The following is a 20,092-nucleotide window of genomic DNA, read 5'->3' as shown; positions in this document are numbered from 1 at the left end:
ATAATAAAGAGATGGGAGGAATATTTTCTAGAACTACTAAACCCATCAGGAGTACAGGCACAAAACACACAGTGCTCCTTCACTGCCAACTACCCAGCGAACTCAGAACCTACCATCCTAGAGAGTGAAGGGAGAGAAGCACTGAAGACTAGTCCAAAGAACAAGGCAGCTGGAGACGATGGCATCACAACCGAAGCCATCCTTGCATGCGGTGAAACCGGAATACATTGGCTTACAATCATTTTCCACAGAGCCTGGAAAGAGAGAAAAGTACCAGCAGACTGGCAAAATGTGATAGTGGTGACAATATGGAAGAAAAAGGGCAGCAAGAAAGACTGCAACACCTACAGAGGCATGTCTCTTCTCAGCCATGCGGGGAAAATGTAAGCAAAAATCCTAGAGTGACGCTCTCGCGCAAAAGCCAAATATCTTCTCAGTGACGCCCAGTTTGGTTTTAGAAAAGGAAGAGGGTGCACTGATGCAATCTTCGCACTCCGACAACTGTGTGAGAGGGCTTTGGAATATGACCAAGATCTCCATCTCGTATTTGTGGATCAAGAAAAAGCCTTTGATCGAGTAAATAGAAATAAGCTGTTGAAGATCCTGGAGCAGTACGACATCAAGGGACAACTGCTAGACAACATCAGAGCTATCTATGCCAACAGCAGAAGCGCAGTCCGCACTACCAGTGGAACATCGGACTGGTTTCCAGTAACATCGGGAGTCCGACCGGGCTGCAATCTCTCCCCTCTGCTCTTTGTGATCTACATGGGCCAGATTACAAAGGAGGCCAATCGAGACCCAGAGGCACTCAACGCACTAATGTTTGCAGACGACCTGGCAATTATGAACAACAAGACACAGCTACAGGAGCATATGAACCAACTAAATGCGAGCTGCAAGAAATATGACATGAAGATCGGTATTAACAAGACCGAAGTCATGACAATAAGCAGGAGACCAGACAAAGTATATATCAAATTCAATGGATCCTTACTAAAACAAAGCAGCGAATTCAATTACTTGGGCAGCATTTTCACTGAAAATGGAAAATTAGATCGAGAAATAGAGACTAGATGCCAGAAAGCCAACGCAGTCAGCTATCAACTCGGCCCTCTCCTGAAACATCCCAATATCCCTGTGAGCTCCAAGGCGAAGATCATCAGCGGCATTTTCCTTCCAACACTCACATATCAGTGCCAGACATGGTCCCTAACAAAAGCCCTAGAGAGGAAACTGGTCAAATGCGAGATGAAATGCTTAAGAAGAGCAGTCAACAAAACAAGAAGAGGCAAAATAAAAAATGAATTCATAAGGGACACCGTAGGAGCAACACCAGTCCTACCACACTTTGAAAAACAAAAAGGCAAGTGCTTCGGACACCTCACGCAGATTCCCTCAAACCATCCAGCTCTGAGAGCATACAACTCTAAATATTCAGGATGGAGAGCTAGAGGAAGACCAAGGCGACGATGGAGTGAATCTGTGGCCGACAACCTCAGAGCTCACGGAATGTCCCTCCTACAGGCCACTCGCCTTGCTGCAGAAAGACGCCTGTGTCTCCCCGCGACACCAACCGGTACAAGCAGAAGAAAAAAGTAAAGTAAGTTGAGAGTTCAAAGTCAGATACTGTTGGTTAATTCCTATATCTTGCAGGTTTCACCATCACCCTGCCTGACAGAGTTTCAGAATGTCTGGGCGTTATATTAGTACCGCTCTGCTGAACATCATCAACTATCTGATCGTCACTGATGGCCAACTCATTGTGATGCGACATCTGATGTGGATCTAATTTTTGTCCATTGGAAGCTGGCTGGAGACCGGCTGATTTCGAATATGCTGCTTTCAGTCTGCCAATTGAGACTCGAATTGTTTTACCATCTTTGACAACATCAAAGTATTTGTCAGTCTTGTTCGCTACATGGAAAGGTCCTTCATAAGGTCTGATCAAAGGCCCCATGTGTGCATCGTGCCGTATGTAGACCTGCTGAGCCTTGTGTAGGTCCTGTGGTACGTAGGCATTGGAGGTGATAATTTCCTCAAACAGTCCTGCAAGTTCTGTAGAAAAATGTTATCAGGAAGCATTATACCTTACCTACATAAGGAAGAGGTAGAAAGTCACCAGGGACTGGAAGATTAGTAGTTCTATAAGTATACAGAACTGGCGCAATGTCGAGGTCTTCTTGCCAGGTGGCAGAGATACTGAGGAGGACAATAGGCAACTCATCCTGACCAGCAATAAATTGAAACTAAATGATGACAAGACAGAAATAATGTTGAGTGGAAATATACAAAAGCCATTAAAAATCTCCCAGAGCTACAAATTGATATCAATAACCATACCATTCGTTCAAAAAGAAGTCTTAAAAATCTAGGGGTTCAGTTGGATTATGACATGTCTATGTCCTCCCAAATAAGCCAGCTCAGCAAAAGTATTTACTTTCAGCTTAAGAAAATTGGCAGTGTAAGAAATTATTTAAGTAAAGCAGCAGCCAAGACACTTGTTACAACACTCATTTTATCAAAGTTAGATTACTGTAATGTTATTTTGTCTGGTTTGACATCCGAAAAACTATCAAAGTTACATGTACTCCAAAATCAAGCAGCAAAATTGATAAAATGAAACAAAAGAAATCAGCGCACGTAACACCAATTCTGAAAGAACTACACTGGCTGCCAATAAAAGAAAGGATCAAATACAAAACTGCCGTTCTCTGTTTTAAATGTAGAAATGATAGTGCACCTTTTTATTTTAAAACATTCCTGGAATTATATCATCCACCTAGAGCCCTTAGATCAGCCTCTGATAATCTAATTCTTAAAACTCTAAAACAAAATTACAAAACATACGGCGAGCGTTCCTTTTTGTTCTTTGGTCCCCAGGTATGGAACGAACTCCCATATAAAATAAGATCTGCCTCAACAATTTCCATTTTCAAAAACCAGCTGAAGCATTTTTTATTCACAAAAGCATACCTGTCATAATGATGTACTGTGATATATATATATATGCATGTGTATGCCAGACTGTGAGACTGAAGAAATAGCGAGTGAGAATGAGAGAGAGAAAAAGAGAGAGATAGAGAGAGAAAAGAGAGAGAGAGATAGAGAGAGAGGAAGAGAGAAAGAGAGAGAAAGAGAGAGAGATAGAGAGACAGAGACAGAGAGAGAGAGAGAGAGAGAACGGAAATGTTTTTCTATCTGTATAGAATTAATGTTTTAATGAATGTTTCTAGTTACTCACGTTTCAACTTTATTTTGACTGTTCGTGAATTTTTATTACATTGTATATTTTTAGTGAACACATTTTCAACCTCACTGCGCGACTGTTTTTCTCGTATAAAATTTAACACATATGCATTTATATTATATGTATAATACTTTGTTTTACGTACACACTTGTCAATTAATTTTTAAGATGTGATGTCTTTTTCATTATAATGCGCATTGAGCATCTTTTAGGAAATGGAAATGCGCAGTATAAATGCTATTTATTATTATTATTATTAACATGGACCGGTTAGACGAGTCTTAAGGCCATCTGCTGGTGAAATATCTAAAATCCATATCCCTTGACTAAATATAGCAACGATGATATATTTATATTAGTCAGACATCAAAGATGAATTCAAATAATTCTTTATTATTATTATTATAAGCACATGGTAACCATGGTAACCAAGCAAATGCCATATTGGATAATTTCATCAAATTTTAAAAGCTATCTTCTCTCTTATTTTTCGTCCGTTGGCTTTCATTTTTAGCAAGCACAAATCACAACACCTATGTAATAAGCAAATAACGCCAGATTTGTAATATTACAATTATGAAAATAATTATGGACAAATAGAAAAGAAACATCGAATTTCCCAACAAAAACACTGATTGTTACTTTATTTTCTTTTTATCTTTAAAAAAAGGCTCAATTTCAGTAAAGGTCACCTATGGACGCACATTGTGTAAAACAATGAAACCATTCAGATTGAAAATAACGGAGAAGACGTAATTTGAAGTCGGAAAAATAAATATATTTTTAAAAAATGAAGAAAATATTTCAAAACGAGCCAAAATTGCAAATTATTTTTTAAAACCAATTTCTACATGACTTCTAAACATAATTTATTGAAACAGGCGCTTGAAACTTTTCCTCACCCGAGCCAGACACAAGTTCTATAATATAGTTCCCCACATAATACAGTCTTCTGAGAAGAGCGACCCTAGGGTTTGATAACGATCAGGAATTGTGTGCTGCTGTGATCAGTACGTGTGCATTAAGTAGACTGTTGTATCTGATTCTAGACTAAATCTGCATGGGACAGTTTGTCATTGGCATAGTGTATCTAAAATTTCTTCTGACTGTCATAAATTATGTTCCAACACTTTAACATTATGTCAATAAAAAGTTTTAGGCCTCAACAGTGTATGTGTGTACGTGTGTGTGTTGTGTGTGTGTGTGTGTTGTGAGGGACAGTGAAAATGTAGGTCTAGGTTATAAGACGGAGAGTATGTGTGCTGTGTGTGTGTGTGGTTGGGGGGGTGGGGGGGGGCTGAAGTGCTGGGAGCAAAGAGGAGGGGGAGGGGAGAGGGGGTCGATTTGAAGGACAGCTGGCCAGTTCTACAAACAACGAGCCGCCCCTGTAGCTATGCTTTCCTCTTTTTGGCAGAGACAGAATGAAGAAAGAAGGTTTTGAAGACAGTATACATTACATATTTTTATATATTTATATGTCTAAATTTTAAAGTGGTTTTTAGAAAGACTATAAGGTCCTGATAGGAGGACCATTTTCGTACATAATGAAACTGCAAGTTACCTTCAGTATACCCTGCTTTTCTTTTTAAAAATTCCCATGCTTAGTATTTGGAAAGACTTGGGGGACAGTTTTGTTCATGTAGTGTATTTCTTTCTTGATTATAAGATTTTTGCTTTGTGTATTCCTCAGAGCTTCACTGTCGATCCACTGATCCTGGTCACGGCGAACGCTGAAAATGGCTACAAATGTGCGTGGGTCCCCAACTTTTGTGTGGGACACTTCAAAGCCACTAGGGCAAGGAGCTACCAGTATGGTATATATGGGCAGGAATAAGGTATGAAAGTGTACTTTCTACTGATATGGTTTGTTGCATAATTATTGTTTTAGCTTGCACTTACAATTCATTTGCATGTGGTATGGTATCACTGGTGTGTCCAGCATATTTACTTATTATATCAGTGAAATTCACATTCTATGAACGTGGACTCGTCGAAAATTTGGATTCACCTCTAAAGGAGGAGTTCCCTGGGTTATTTTGTTTTGTTTGAGTAAATCAATTAGATATTATGTATTCACTGAATACTCAAATGAGAAAACTAGGACTTACAGAAGTCACTTGCAAAAAACAAACAACTCCTGCTTGCTGCTGTGGCTTTCCACATTTTTCTCTGCAACAAAATTTTTCTGAACTCTAGTCCAAGGGTCTGTCGATTGCCTTGCGCTGAGGATCATTACATGCTTATGTGTCATACACTGACACTACAACTGAACTGTAAGTAACACACTGCTAACTTATGCGACCAATCATAGGCCTTTTTGTGCACCAACAAATGTGTAAGGTGGGTAAAACGTGTGTCTAAGTGTGTGTGTGCGTGCGTGCGTGCGTGGGTGCGTGCATGCGTGCGTGCGTGCGTGCGTGCGTGCGTGCGTGCGTGCTAGGTCGAGAGGTCGGATGGTCTTCCATTCAGTGGTGTGTGAGTGTGTCTTGGGGTGGGGGGTGGGGGGGTGGGGGGGGCTTTAAGGGAAATGTGCTTTGCTGTCTCACACAAACGCTCCGGAAGTCCATTGTATACTGTAGCACCATGGTTATTCAGTTTTCAACTTTATTCTTACAAGACATCTTTCCCGCCTACAGCCGTGGGGCCCATTCCCACTTCGATGAAGTGAGGAAAATTTATACAACATACCTCTACCACGGACACAATTTCAACCTCATGGCAGGGTTCAAACCCATGTCCCTTCAGTCACAAAGCACAAACGGCACTTTTGTTTTTGCTAACTACTCCAAATCAGTCTTGAATTCTGTGCTCCAAATACATCCAGGATATAGAGAGATCTAAATCTTGAGTCTTGCTCTATAGAAAAAACCTATGCACCAAATACGCGCTAAATTTTGAAAACGTCAATACAACTAAGGAAACATTTTGTTGGTCTAAACGAACTTAACATGTTGGGGGCATGACTACACCACAAATGTATCAAGAAAAAGTTAACACAAAGAAGTTTGGCCTGAAGTATCCATTAACACTACAAAGCACACATCCAAACAGAGTTGGATATCGAGATTCTAGTTCTGGAAATAGTAGAAGCAGCTGTCTCACACACACGGCGAAGCACGAACCGAAACAGAAGTACATGTAGTCCCCAGTAAGATATGAAATGGCTAATGGCAGAGTGAAAACATCTGAGAGCTTCGATTTACTGGAAAAACCACCAAACCAGAAAAATCCAAAGGTAGTTTCCGAACTTTGAAAATATGCCCACGTAACCCTTTGTGATAGTTCTTAACTGAATCTTATTTTTGTAGATTTTATGGGCACCTGTGTAAAAAATGTATACTGACCTTACAAATGAGCTCAGTTCCATTATAATAGTTGATGCAATGCGGTGATCATGACAAAATCCACTCTGTTCTTTCCCATTTTTTTCATTCCTCAGTAAAGTATTATAAAGACCACTTTTGTGTCAAACTAGAGTCATTTCCTTCTCTTTGCTGCCTTGTTGAATGGTAAAAAACATGTAATAAAGAGATGAATTGGATCATGTTTATAAAGCACTTCAGGCGTGTTTCACTCAAAAGAACAAAATGTGAATCTTATACATGCTCAACCGTATTGTTCAGGGGCATTGCCAAAAGCAAAAGAAACCACCGCTCAAAAAAGCAAGCACTTTGAGATGCAATTGTTTATTTCCCTTTATTCTGGCACTGTAAAACATTCAGAACTGAAATCCTAATATTGCTGTCAATCAAAAATGTTCCAGTTATTCACACCTTTCCACCAAACATTTGAATTCAATGAAATTGAAGGTTGAACCCGACAGCTTTGTTGGATGTGTGTTTTAATGTTTTATGCTGTTGTTTCTGTCTTTTTTTCTTCTCATTATCATCAAAATCCCCTATTTCCGAGAAACTGTACAATAGTGCTGTAAAAAATTTGTGTTGTGACTTATTTTCAATTATTTCCTCGACTATTGAACGTAGACTCTCTAAAAAGACTTTTTCACAATGACTTGTATCAATTTGTCTCAACTAATGAATATTTTTTTAAAAACCTGAGAGGTGTATTCTTGAAATTTGCTGCCAAAAAATAAAAAAAAGAATAAAAATCTTAATCAATGGTTTCTACTTACATTTAAAGGTTTACCTCCTATGAGCTGGGACAATAGCACTTTTAACAGCAGGTCTGTCTGACTTCTTCTAATCACAAGATTATGTTAATGGAACTCATGTTTTGAACACCTTTAGTGCAATGGCACTTGTGTTTCTATTAAAGTAAAGAATGACAGCATCAAACCAAGGCAACTTCCTATCACAATATCCAATTACGATTCCTCCCCACCATCGTGCTGCTTCTCATCAGACTATTATAAAAAGTATGAGCAGAAATTCTTTACAATTTCACTTGGCATTTATCAGGAGATCGTTATTATGTATGGGTTAAAGTTTTTCCTATAAAAAGTGTCATTTGTGAGCTGAGACGTTGGCCACATATGTATGCAAAATGTGTAAAAATGTGTATGTGAAGCAGACAGTGCTGTGAACACTCATTTTCCGCATGGCAGAGATTTATTTATTTTTTAAACATGTTTATGAAGAAAGGTTTTTTAATCTAACCTCAGTTGTTGTGGAAAAATAGGATTAAGTTGAGACAGGTTGATACAAACTGCTGCGAAAGGTATGAGGGACATTGATTCACCAGTTAAAGAGATATTTGAGGTTAAGAAAGGCCACAAATTTTTTACTATATTTTAAGCGTTGAGCTGACTGGCTTATAAAATTCAAGTGTGCGATTATGAATGAAAGGAATGTTAACATGTTAACAAATACTTAATGTGTGAAACAGCTATTTATAATTTCTTGTCTTTCATGATGTCGCGACCTCAGTGCTTTCTTGTATCTCCATTTTTTTTAACATTGAAAAATGTGTCTTTTTCTTTTATTTAAAGCTCACTCTTTGAACTGTTATGAACTGTTTTCATTTTTGAAAAAAATGGAGATACGACAAGAAAGCTCTGAGGTCGGGATGTGTTTCCAAGATAAAATGTTAAGAGAGACAAGAGGGTTACACTCATTAGGCTTTAAAGCTGTGATCAACATCTAAATAGAGTGCTTATTGTACTGGGTGTTTAAAAAAAAAGGACCCATTTAAAGTGTAATAACTCGGTCGTCTCTACCAATTTCAACAAAATTTTGAAGAAATCAAATTCAACCATGAGGACATTACATTGGTCAGTATAAAAAAAATCAATCAACAAGTTCGAAAATGATCAAGTTAAAATTTCAACCAACGTTGAGTGAAACGCAAAACTTGGCAACTTCTTAAAAATCAACAATATTGTTCCATTTCAAATAGTCACTGTCTGTGCAGTGAAAAACAAATTTATACAAAATTAATATTGCCAAATAAACCCTGGGAGGTGATGGAGGTGATGGCTGTTTGTATCTCCAGGTTTTGACCTTTTCTCTCCCTGCAAGCTCCAATATGCCGCTGGAAATTTTTAATAACCCAGTGACATGTTTCTGGGTCAGTTGTTTGGACATCGTGTTCAACATTGAATTTTAACTGTTCGATTATTCATTTGTTGTTTCCGTAGACTCTGTCCATCAACTAACCCAAAGGTGATAATTGAAAGGGCTCAAGTTAGGGAGAATGTGATGACCATTCATCTGCAAATGTACGACTCATAAGCCGCTCCCTAAACCTCTCTTATACCCATATCAAGGCCACTCTTGGCGTATGGGGTGTGACCCCATCCCACTGGAACCACGTCTCTACAGCCTTACACCCCTCCCCAAACTTATACAAAACTTTCTCAGCTAGATATCCATCTAATGTGACTCGTGGTTTTACTGTTCTTGTACTGGAACCAGAATAATGTTTTCTGCTTTTTCATAATGAGTACACCTGAGGAGAGAAGGGACATTTGTGGAATTTTATCTCTTTTCCTGGGTTGTACAAGTGCTTTTTGTTGCTCAATAGAGGGTGCCATAGTAATTACTTTTGAATTGCCATAATTTGGCATTTCTGATGTACTTTGAAGCTATGCATTTCTACATGAAAGGTGGATATTGACTCTGGTGGCTTCGCTTGGGAATGGGATATGTGATTGATTTTTTTTCAGGCTCAGGATTACACGAAACTGGATGCTGCGGCTTGGATATGATTCATGCTTGGGAAAAGTTGTTTTGTGAATTTAATTTTATATACATCAGCTTGTGATGTTGAAGAACTGAATCAGTTTGAAGTATCTAGTACTTACTAGCACCTCTCAGGAGTGCGTGATATCAATGCATTGGCATTAACACTTGATTTCTTGTGATGATTTCCCATTAACGAATGTAGCCACGAGCATTTGTGCCTCATCAGGTGTTGATCAACTAGACAGATGGCGAGAGAATGTTGCTTATTGTTGGGGTCTTTTATGCGGCGGTGAAAGGTAACAGCACGTTCTGCAAGATGAGTGCTGTCAAACCTTCTCTAACAGTCACCTGTCCAAGTCAATTACCCGTACAAATGACCACTTTCCACTTCCCTCTTGCTTTAAAAAAAAAATGTTACTGACTCTAATGTAGGCGGGTGGTTGATGGGTGCTCTGGTGTGGTTTGCTCCTTCTTTCCTATCAAACATCTATCGTCCTTATCTCTCCTCCTTTTTTGTGTTTGTTACTCTCTTTTTACACTTCTAATCTTATGACCTTATTGTGTTGCAAGTGCTGTAAAACTCATACTAAACTGACATGGTCCAAGCTATCCACTCGTCTAAGTCGACCACTTTTTCCATGACAATGGATTTGGACAATTTTGACTGTATGAACAGAAAAAGACCATTGTCAAAATTTTCTCTCATGCAGAAAACTGGAGATGAAGTGGCTGTCAAAGTTTTCAACTCTCAGAGCTATCAGCGGCCTTTTTCTGTTCAACGTCGTGAATTTGAAGTCATGCAAAAACTGAGCCATGAGAACATTGTGAAGCTGCTTGCCATTGAGGAAGAGGTACGTTTTTGATTGACAAGAAGATAAGAAGTGTGGGAAGAAATCAATTCATTTGGATTTTTACTGTATTTTGCTTTTTTCTGGCATCCTTGTCTCTTCCTTTTCAAATTTGTTGTACGAGAATGCAGAATTTTCTCGAAGAACTTCTACAAGGAAAATTAAACAAAACGTTTTTATCAGCTCTTGTTGCTACACATAGTGAATATGAATTGTGGAAAACACTATCTTACAATGTACTGTCTGTGTATGTCTTTGGGTCAGATAAGGGGTTATAGAGAAGGGTTGTGTGGCTAATAATGGTCTGATCATGCCCTATTTTGATGAACCATACCAGTCAGACTTCATAACTGCCATGGCCAGACTTATGAAGCGAATGACTGATCTGTTCACAATACTCATTTGCATTTTCTCCATTAACTGATATACACAACATATAATCTCCGCACTATAAATATTTTTCTTTGTTAAGTTTTCTGATCGATTTATTTTGTTGCGTGGTCGACTGTATGTAGCAAAAAGGATTCCTATGCTGATATAGTTAAATCACAACAATGGTAGATCTGATAAATCTTTTAGGAACTGATAAAATTGAATTAAATTCTGAAATAGTTGTTTTTTTGGTTTTTTTTTGTGGTCACTTTTTGATGCAGTCACCAAGCCGGGCAAAAGTTATAGTGATGGAATTCTGTACACATGGCACCTTGTACAACCTCCTTGACATGGCTGAGAATAACTTTGGATTGGCTGAAGAGGAGTTCCTGCGGGTGCTTGCTCAAGTCAGTAAGTACACAAATGAATCGATTGTGTGTTGTAGCAGTCAACATTACTTCTATAACATTTCATATGTTACATTGTGAAATGTTAAAGAAGAATTCCACGAATACTGTGGAGACAGAGAATGAACAAATCGATAAGCGCTGAGAAGAATATATGTATGAAAACATCAACACTCCTTCAGAATACATTGAAGTTGAAACTGAACAATGTTGGGCATATCAAATGCCTTGATTCACCCGAGAAACATATTCTGTAAACAAAGGTAGAAGGCAAGTGAGGAATGGGGAGACGGAACAGAAAACGGGAACAGGATATAAAAACCTTGCTTTGAACCAAAACAACTCAACCAGGCAGAAAGGTTCAAGAAGCAATGTCCAACTTCTGGAAAAGCTAAGAAGTAGAAAAAGAGCGGTTAACTCTTTGAGCCCTGACCCCCTGAGCCTACAGGACTTGCACCTGCACTCCTTAGGGATGACCTCCAGATTAACACCATGATATCTTGAGCTGTGCAGAAAGGTAATGTAAATGAAGCAAAGAGATGTACAAATAAAAAAACAAATTTGAAGCAGCTGGGGGGGGGGGGGGGGCCTCTCGTGGCCTTGAGGTTAAGGTGTTGGCCTCTCATTCAAAGGTCCTGGGTTCGAATCCGGGTAGCGACCGCAAAATTTTCTTCTCTAAAATTGTCTCCTTTCACCTCCTTTCCTGCTCTCTAGCAATGTTCTGTTGTTTGCTTTCTTTTCCACTTTCTGCCCCCACCCCTTCACCTCCTTTGCCCCCTCCTCTGGGCTCCTGACTCTTTCTGCAGCCTTTCTACTGCTACTCCTTTCCTCCTCCTAACTGCTGTCTTTCTGCCACACCCCTGATCTTCTGGTAGGAAAGATCTACACCTAGCCTCTCGGACACGGGCGAATAATCTCGGAGGGCCCGTATGCAAGTTGCACACGTTAAAGATCCCTCGGTGGTCTAAAATCGATAAGAGTAGGCTTCGGCCGCCACCCGGGCAAAATTCAAAATTTCCTACCAACTGAAAATATTAGGTGTGTCCCGCGCGCTCATATGATCTTATGCAGTTGCAAGCGCCGTAAAAACACTTACCAAAACAAAGAAGCAGCTGGCTGCAAATGTGCTTTTTGGTTAAAGTTTTAGAATCTTGGAACCTCCCACCCCTCCCCCCTTTTTTTCCCCAATATGTATGCATTTACTATATTTCCATGTAACTTATGAAAAGTTGCTAATTTTAATTTTAAAAAACATTTTTTTCGTAGCGGCTGGTGTGAAGCATCTGAGAGATAACAAGATCATTCACAGGGACATAAAGCCTGGCAACATTCTACGTTCTGTGAGGGAAGATGGAAGGTGAGGTTTCCTTTGTCTTTTTGGGATTACCTGCCATAAGAGTGCCCATGTCCGTACAACAAGAACTTTAGAAGAAAGGAACAACCGTATAGTTATATTAAAACCTCAACCTTGTTTGGGGAATATTCAATACTAGACATTGACCTATTTGTTTTACAGTTGCTGTAAAACCCTTTTTAAAACTAGATGAACCAATGCCCTTCTGTCTCAGGAGTTGGGCAATCTTACCATTAGATTTCTCACCACAAGACTGAACATAAAATCATGTTTTGATCATCCCTCAGGTCTGTTTTTAAATTAACTGACTTTGGAGCTGCCCGGGAACTGGAGCAAGATGAGGAGTTTCTGTCTTTGTATGGCACAGATGAGTATCTGGTGGGTACACTTAAATCAGGCCTTCAGTTCCTATAATGGACTTAACATATTGGGTCTTCTACCTTTTGCAGGACTTGTTTGTTTTAGAATTATCTTCTACTTCTTTTTTGGTCTGTTCTAAGTCTCTCTTTGTCTGTGTCTCTTCATGACAGTCTTGGCTTTTTCCCCCTTTTTGTTGTTTCTCGTTTTATGATGCCAAACATAATAAGCCCATCGGGGTCTGATTTCTTTGTTCCTTTTCTTCACAATCGGTAATTTCATCATTCTTCGGCATCATTTCTAGGCTTTGCCTCTCTGAGATTTTTATGTTGTAGCCCTAAGCTGCGTGATATATTTAGGGTTCAAATCTTTTTTTTTAATGACATGCTGTCCTGGATTTTTGTGGCAGTGCCATCATGTTCAGAGATTTGATAACATTTAAAAAAATCATGCTGTTGCCTTTGGTAGGCCCAATATTCTTCTTTTCTATTGTGCATGTTTGGTCTGTCATCTCTGTTTTTCCGAACTTTTGTTTGGGGGTCATTGTGTTTTTAGTTCACACAAGCAGACAAATGTGCTAAGGGAATTTTTTTTAACAGTAATTAACTCGGTACATTTTTCAGGAAAAGAAAATATTTTATTGTTTTTAGAGGGTGATTTTTCAATATTTGAAGTGTTTTACGTTCAGAATATAACACAAAGACTCAAATTTTCTCCCCACTGCTGACTGTCGCTGTGGTGTGATGTATTTATGAGCTAAAGTAAATGTGTCTTGCTCAAGGTTCCCCCCCCCCTTTCCCCAAGTGACCTATGTGCTTAGTTTATCACTGCTTGACCCTCTCTGTGACCCAGTTTTTAACCGATCCCTTGACCAGTCATTAATGTCTTTCTCAAATTCATCAAATATGTGAGGCCTGCTGACAAATTGCATTAATCATCTGATTTTAGCCCTACAGAAACGTAGATATGTCAAATTGATTGGTGGAGTTTGCTCTATGTATAAGTCTGGAATGATAAAAACATGTTAGATTTGGAGAAATTGGCATCAATTGAAATTCACAAATTTGACCCCAGTGTTGACTTTCAGCCAACACGTCGTGGATTACGAGGAGTAACTAAGTTTTTCAGTAAGCCTCACATATATCCTTTGGATTTTAAGTAGCAATCCTGCTCTTTTTCAAGTAGATAAAACTGCAAGTGTTGGCTTCATTATAGCCATATGTTGGAGTATAAGAGAAAAGCTGTCTGATGCTGAAATGGCGGTGGGTATATGGATTTTTACAATACCTTTTTAAACTTTTCAGAGACATAAAGAACACATCCTTTAGACAAAGACACCATTGCTGTTTATACTCTTTAAGCCTTTCCTTTTTGTCACACTATTCTTGCCTTGCGTTATTTGCAGCACCCAGATATGTATGAGCGTGCCGTTTTACGGAAATCAAGGGGCAAACAATTTGGTGTTTATGTTGACCTGTGGAGTCTGGGAGTCACATTTTACCATGCAGCCACTGGTAGTCTCCCCTTCAGACCCTTCGGAGGCCGAAAAAACAGAGAAACAATGTAAGTAGATAAAAATTTAAAAAAACAATAGTTGACTACCCCTGAGATGTAGCAGGGGAACGTAAAGAATAAAGAAAGAAGAAGTAAATAAATTATGCTACTGAGAAAATAATAATTTTTCTCCTAAAGCCAAGTTATGAATATTTCACTTCCTTCCATGGATTTGGTTCTCTAAACCAGCAGGTTTTCAATTATTGCATGTGTACATGCATAGGTTGCTTGATTTTGCGTGATTTTTACCGCTGCCATTGTGGTTCATTTTGTGCTAATTGAGATATTAGCATGTAATTGTAATTTATTTCGCCCATTATATGTTTTGAAGTTACTTGACCTGAGAATTTTGGTGGCCATGCCCTTTTGAAAAGACCTTTTAGCTCGTTTCATAGGTTCACATGCAGTGTTCTACTTGCTATTGTAAAACAAAATTTAGACATATTCCAATACAGAAGTGTTTTTAGCCTCTTTTGTTCTCCTCCCTCATTGCAGGCACCAAATAACTGCGAAAAAAGAGCATGATGTGATCTCAGGTGTCCAAGACACTCACGGTGGGCCCATCCGGTGGAGTAAAGATTTACCTCCTACTTGCAGACTGTCCAGGTGAATGATTTGTTAGGATCACAATACCTCGCTTTTTTTGTGGGTTTTTGTGGTTTTTGTTTTAGTGTTTTATGGTACTTGCAACACAGTACGTGAGGTGTGCTGACAAAATGAATTATTTTCTCACATTTTAGCCCTATGGACATAGATACGTCAAATTTATTGGTTGAGTTTGTACAACTTATTTGTATAAAATGACAGAAGAAATGTTAAACTTGAAGAAAATAGCTTCCGTTGAAAATCTACAAATTTGATCCCTGTGTCAATGTTTGACCCATGTCTCCGTTCCTGGACTGCGTGAAGGAACTCATTTTGTCAGCATGCTTTTCATATGGTCATAAAAGTGCTGAAGATTAGAGGTGTTGCAAGAGAGTTACAAACACAAATACAAAAAAAAGAAGGAGGAGAGATAAGGACGACAGATCAGATGTTTGATAGGATAGAAGGATCAAACCACTTCAGAGCACTTGCCAACCACCCACCACCTTGCTTTCCATATGCTCTTTATTGTATTGATGAAAATGCAAAACACTTACTGTCGAATCTGAGGAGTTAGAGTCTCCTCAGTGCATGTTAAAATAACATGTAATTTTATCACATGTAAATCTGATGAGCTTTTACTAGTTTTTCTGGCAGTTCGATTGCTCCCCTGATATGTGTTTACCTCTGAACTGTCAACCTTATGTTTTTGTCAGTATGATATATTTCTGTCTGTCTGTTTTGCTTCCTCCCAATGCTGAAAGGCAGTGGTGGGAGGAAGCTACTGGTAGATTCTATTTATAAACTATCCCTCTGATGTTCCTGTTTACCTTCTGTTACTCAGCTCTGAAAGACAGGTGGTTGGAGGATGCCACTTTGTATGGTCCCTTCATTTTTTTCTATCTTTCTTTTTTCCTGTATTAAATGATTGAGGTATTATGTAAATGTTTTTCTCTTTAAAAAAATACGTGGCATTAAGTGAACATTATCATATGGACGTGCTTCTTTTTTAACTTAAACAAAGGAATGTTGTGTACAGATTATGCAAGAGTCTTTTTTCTTTCATTTGACAGAGGTCTGAAAAGTTTAATCACCCCATGCCTTGCAAAACTGCTGGAAAAGGACCAGAATTTGACAATGACATTTGATGACTTCTTTCTGCGTGTGGATGACATCGCGTCAAGGACTCCGTATTATGCCTTCTGCCCCAGTTCTTTCTCCCTTCTCACACTGTATGCACGAGGGAGGGATGAGTAAGTATGGTCATGTCCCTATTCATATTGCAGCTTTAGCTCACTTGAGCCTATTTCCATGTAATTACGGGACGCCCCGCTAGCCGGCCCAGTGGCTTAATCTCGTGTATTTAAGGGATGAGGTTTATCGATTGATATCTCCCGTGGTTTTCAGTTATAAGCTATGGGAAAAGGCGAGCCAACAGTTGACCCGCTGGTTTCGTTCCATAAAAAGATTGGTGAAGTTATTTACGATAGTTTTTGAGCTGAAACGAACTAAGTCACTCACCCCTGCATTGCGACTGATGATTTTATAAATGAGGCACTAAAAAAATTGCATAATCCCCAGACATTGCCAGTTCAAAATATTGATAACATAAAAACTATTTGGACAAATTAGATGCAGTTTTCCTTTTCTGTGAGAGCATTTCTTTCTTTCTCTTGTTGCATAGAAAAAAATTATGATCGCTTTCACAGTCTTTTTGTGGTCAACTATTCAATATACCCCAAAGTGTCAGGCTGCAATGGTTGTTGTGGGAAAAAAAGCTCAGGCTCAAGTGAGTTAAGCAGATTCTGTTTGTAAACTCTTGTCATAAGCCAAGAGTCTGCATTCATAACGAAATAGAATAGTGAATGTATCCTTTTGGAATTGTTAAAGGAGGAGCTCCAACGTTGTACGACTCTTGGGGTACTCTCTGACTGTTTGAGAGTGAGCTCAGTGAGAACGTAGGTCAAAGGATGTTGGAACAAGGGTGGAAAAGTAAATAATGTTCCAAGATTGCCCTCGTTAATCATTACTCTCCCGTGCCCTTCTCACATAGTCAGCTTATACGTGAAGTATTCTCTGGCAGTGCTGTGGAGCACACAGGAAAAAGTGCTTTTACTAGTTGCCAGCCGTTTCCCAAACTACCACCATCACAAGAAGTTTATGTTATATTGGTGTAACTGTGTAGTTTCTTGCAAGTTTTTTTGTTAAAAGTCTACAACCCAATTTCCCATGGAAGGCAATGTAAGAAGCTTCTTTCTTTATGTTTCATCACAGTTACTTTTATGACTGACATTATTGCAATTATTGTTATTGTTACATTGTTATTGCAATTTTTGATGTAATTATAATTTTAAAAATAATTTTGATTTGGTTTTTATTTTGTTATTGTTGTTGTTATATTATTACTACTATTGCTTTTATTGTCATTATTATTATATTATTATTATTATTATTATTATTATTATTATTATTATTATTATTATTATTATTATTATTAGGAGTAGTATTATCATTAGTAGTGGTAGTATTATTGGTAGTAGTAGTATTATTGACAATTTCCTCCTAATTGTGAACTTTTGATCTCCTTTTCAATACCCGGCAGCATGTCTCAGTTGCGCCAGCTGATCACTGATCAGACAGACATTCCAGGTGGGGCCCAGCTTCTAATGGTGGACGGCAAGGAGCTGAAGGACGAGTCCCGTGAACCTGTGTCTAGCTACCTACCTCACGTCTCGCCCGAGCATCCTATCTTTGTGTTCAACAAGTTACCAGAGTTTAAGCGGTTCATCAAACCTGCTGTTGGTAAGTGTCTTCTAGAAATGATTCTTTTTTTTTTTAAAGATGTGTTACATCAAGTTGCTTTTGTTAAGTGTTAAGTCATTTAAAGCTGATCTTGATAAATGAATAGGAAATGATTCTTTCAGTGATTGTGCTCTGCACGTTGTCTCAGTTAAAACGCTACCCTAAACCTGCGATCAGAAAGTGAACAGAAGGGTAGGTTGTGGGTGTGTGTATGATTTACTGGTCCTTGTATTAATACTGTCTGGACTTTATGCCTTTTGTTAGATCTACTGCTGTTAATTGTGTGTAGAAATGTTTCATCTAATAGCAATGCCAATGAAAAGTTCATTTTAAGCTTTATCATTTTTTCATTGGTACCTAAGAAAGAGTTTTTAATTCTAAGAATTATGCTTTTTGAATTTTGAGAATCGGTTCATAAATTAAAAAAGTTATGGGGTTGTAAAAGTCTGCAAAATATGGATGACCCACATATAGGAAAATACTCCTTAAAAGTGGACCTTGCAGTAGCAGATGCTGTAAGAAAATAGACGATGTCTCAGTAATTAATTGGAGTGTTAGAGAGAAACTTGGCTACCCGATAATAATAATAATAGATAGCATTTGTATAGCGCATATCCCCGCTCAACAGCAGGCTCTAAGTGCTTTACACTATATTATTACCCCAGCAGACCATACAACACTCCGAAACATTCTCAGCTTCCCGGGAAGCATACAGTGCGAGCAGCCGATTAAGCGCTCAAACACTAACAAACTGACAAGATCTTTCGATGTGTTTTTGGGTGGAGAAATCATTTCTGCAGTCTGATTTACTAACCATTTCGTCGTTATTTTGTTATAATTAAAATTTTGGCATACATATTTCGATTTTGCGAAAAAGGGGTGTCAGGATGAGAGCATTTTATTTATAGCATTGTATCACAACATGGGATCTTTAAGAATATGTTGACAGCGTGATTTAATAATGGCAAAGCTGTGTTTGATGGCTTTAGACCATGCCAACCATAAAATACAATTTAATTCAATCTAGCATGCCGTTCAATTAAAAACTCTTTTTTCCTGTTGAGACACGAGCACCCCGAGTCGAGATAAGCTCACCTCGGAATACCCCCATTGCGATGTTACAGGGGAACAGAGAGAAAAACAACCAGAAGCGCGTGCCCACCATTGCCCTATTTCAAGTGACCAATGAATGGGCTCGGAATAGTCATGTGGGGATTTGTAGGTCACATACTTTTGCATAGGGAGTGAGGGGAAAATGGCCGGTCTCTGTTCGAAGCCGCTTTGGACAGGGGGGTAGTGGTACATTTATAATAAATTCTGCACAACAACTTGACACAGAAGGTTCAAATTTGAACACACTATAGAGGAAAGATGGATCTCTTACCATCTCGGTGTCGAATATCAAACTCCTTATAGTTTTTGGTGTACCCAATACAAAAGTATTTCCAACTCCAAAAGTATAGGTTTATTTATGAGTACGAACTTCGACTACCACATATCATTAGTTTGCCCTATTTTCTAATTGGTTGCCAAGTTTCATTCACATCGGTAGAGAAATAGAGCAGAAAGAGCTAGAGAAGGTTAGTCACTATTGTTCCGACCCAGTCCCAAAATTCACCCGCTAACGGGGACCAAATTTTCGCAGTGCGCAGAAGCCCGATTGGCATTGCTACATCTAATATCTGAATATTTATAGGAGTGAGTGTATGCTTCACTTTACATCTGTTGTTTGCAGAGCATTTGCCTATGGTTATTCTTTTCTATAAATTCTTTTTACCAAGCTTTAAAGGCTACATGAAGTTTTGTGAGTGCATGAAGAAATAACCAATATAATTTTTGTAAACAACAAGTGGTCTCGGTTTGACCATTGCATTTATGGCTTGCTGTTTGTAATTGTCTATTGGTACTTGATTGCAAAGATTGTCAAATTTGTCTAGTACATAGTTTTATGAATGTTTTGTTCATTTGAATGTCTTCTGTGGAAAAATTCAGTTTAAAGGACTCTAAAATTTACTCTGAAGACTTAATGCGGTTGTGACTGATTGTGAATGTGATAGTTTCTTTGAATCTAATCCAGGTTCGTCTTTTTTTTGGGGGGAGAGGGTTTTACGGCGCTCGCAACTGCATAAGGTCATGTGAGCGCCAAAGGGTGGGTGTCAACAGAGAAGTCCTTACAGGGAATCAGACTTACTCTGCTCACCTCTCTAGCTTCAACAGCACAAAGTCTGTTTCGACTTTCAAGGCACCCTGGAAATAGCAGGTCACTAGAGAGTGACAAACATACAAAAGAAGTAGAGGCAAATGACAATAGTAAGGATTAGGAAAGAAAAACCAGCAGTTCCCTGCTGCAGATCAGGCACAGTTATGAGCGTGACATGAATCAGCCCATTTACAATTCTACTGTGCTTGAACGAAAAATG

General features: G+C 38.7%; 1 protein-coding gene across 1 annotated transcript in view; it reads left to right on the top strand.

The window, feature by feature from the left end:
• LOC101853683 (serine/threonine-protein kinase TBK1) overlaps positions 1-20,092 on the top strand; it is a 46,981-nt gene that overhangs the window by 8,183 nt on the left and 18,706 nt on the right. Inside the window, exons 2-10 of the mRNA XM_005093062.3 lie at positions 4,941-5,085; positions 10,104-10,244; positions 10,895-11,024; positions 12,287-12,377; positions 12,662-12,752; positions 14,137-14,294; positions 14,781-14,891; positions 15,944-16,123; positions 17,473-17,672. Of these exons, the coding sequence (XP_005093119.1) occupies positions 4,987-5,085; positions 10,104-10,244; positions 10,895-11,024; positions 12,287-12,377; positions 12,662-12,752; positions 14,137-14,294; positions 14,781-14,891; positions 15,944-16,123; positions 17,473-17,672 (1,201 nt within the window). The 5' untranslated portion in view covers positions 4,941-4,986. The remainder of the gene's footprint in view (positions 1-4,940; positions 5,086-10,103; positions 10,245-10,894; positions 11,025-12,286; positions 12,378-12,661; positions 12,753-14,136; positions 14,295-14,780; positions 14,892-15,943; positions 16,124-17,472; positions 17,673-20,092) is intronic.

Source organism: Aplysia californica, unplaced genomic scaffold, assembly GCF_000002075.1.
Source record: "Aplysia californica isolate F4 #8 unplaced genomic scaffold, AplCal3.0 scaffold00057, whole genome shotgun sequence".
Classification (NCBI taxonomy): Eukaryota; Metazoa; Mollusca; class Gastropoda; order Aplysiida; family Aplysiidae; genus Aplysia; species Aplysia californica.
This window is presented reverse-complemented; position numbering and strand designations above follow the sequence as displayed.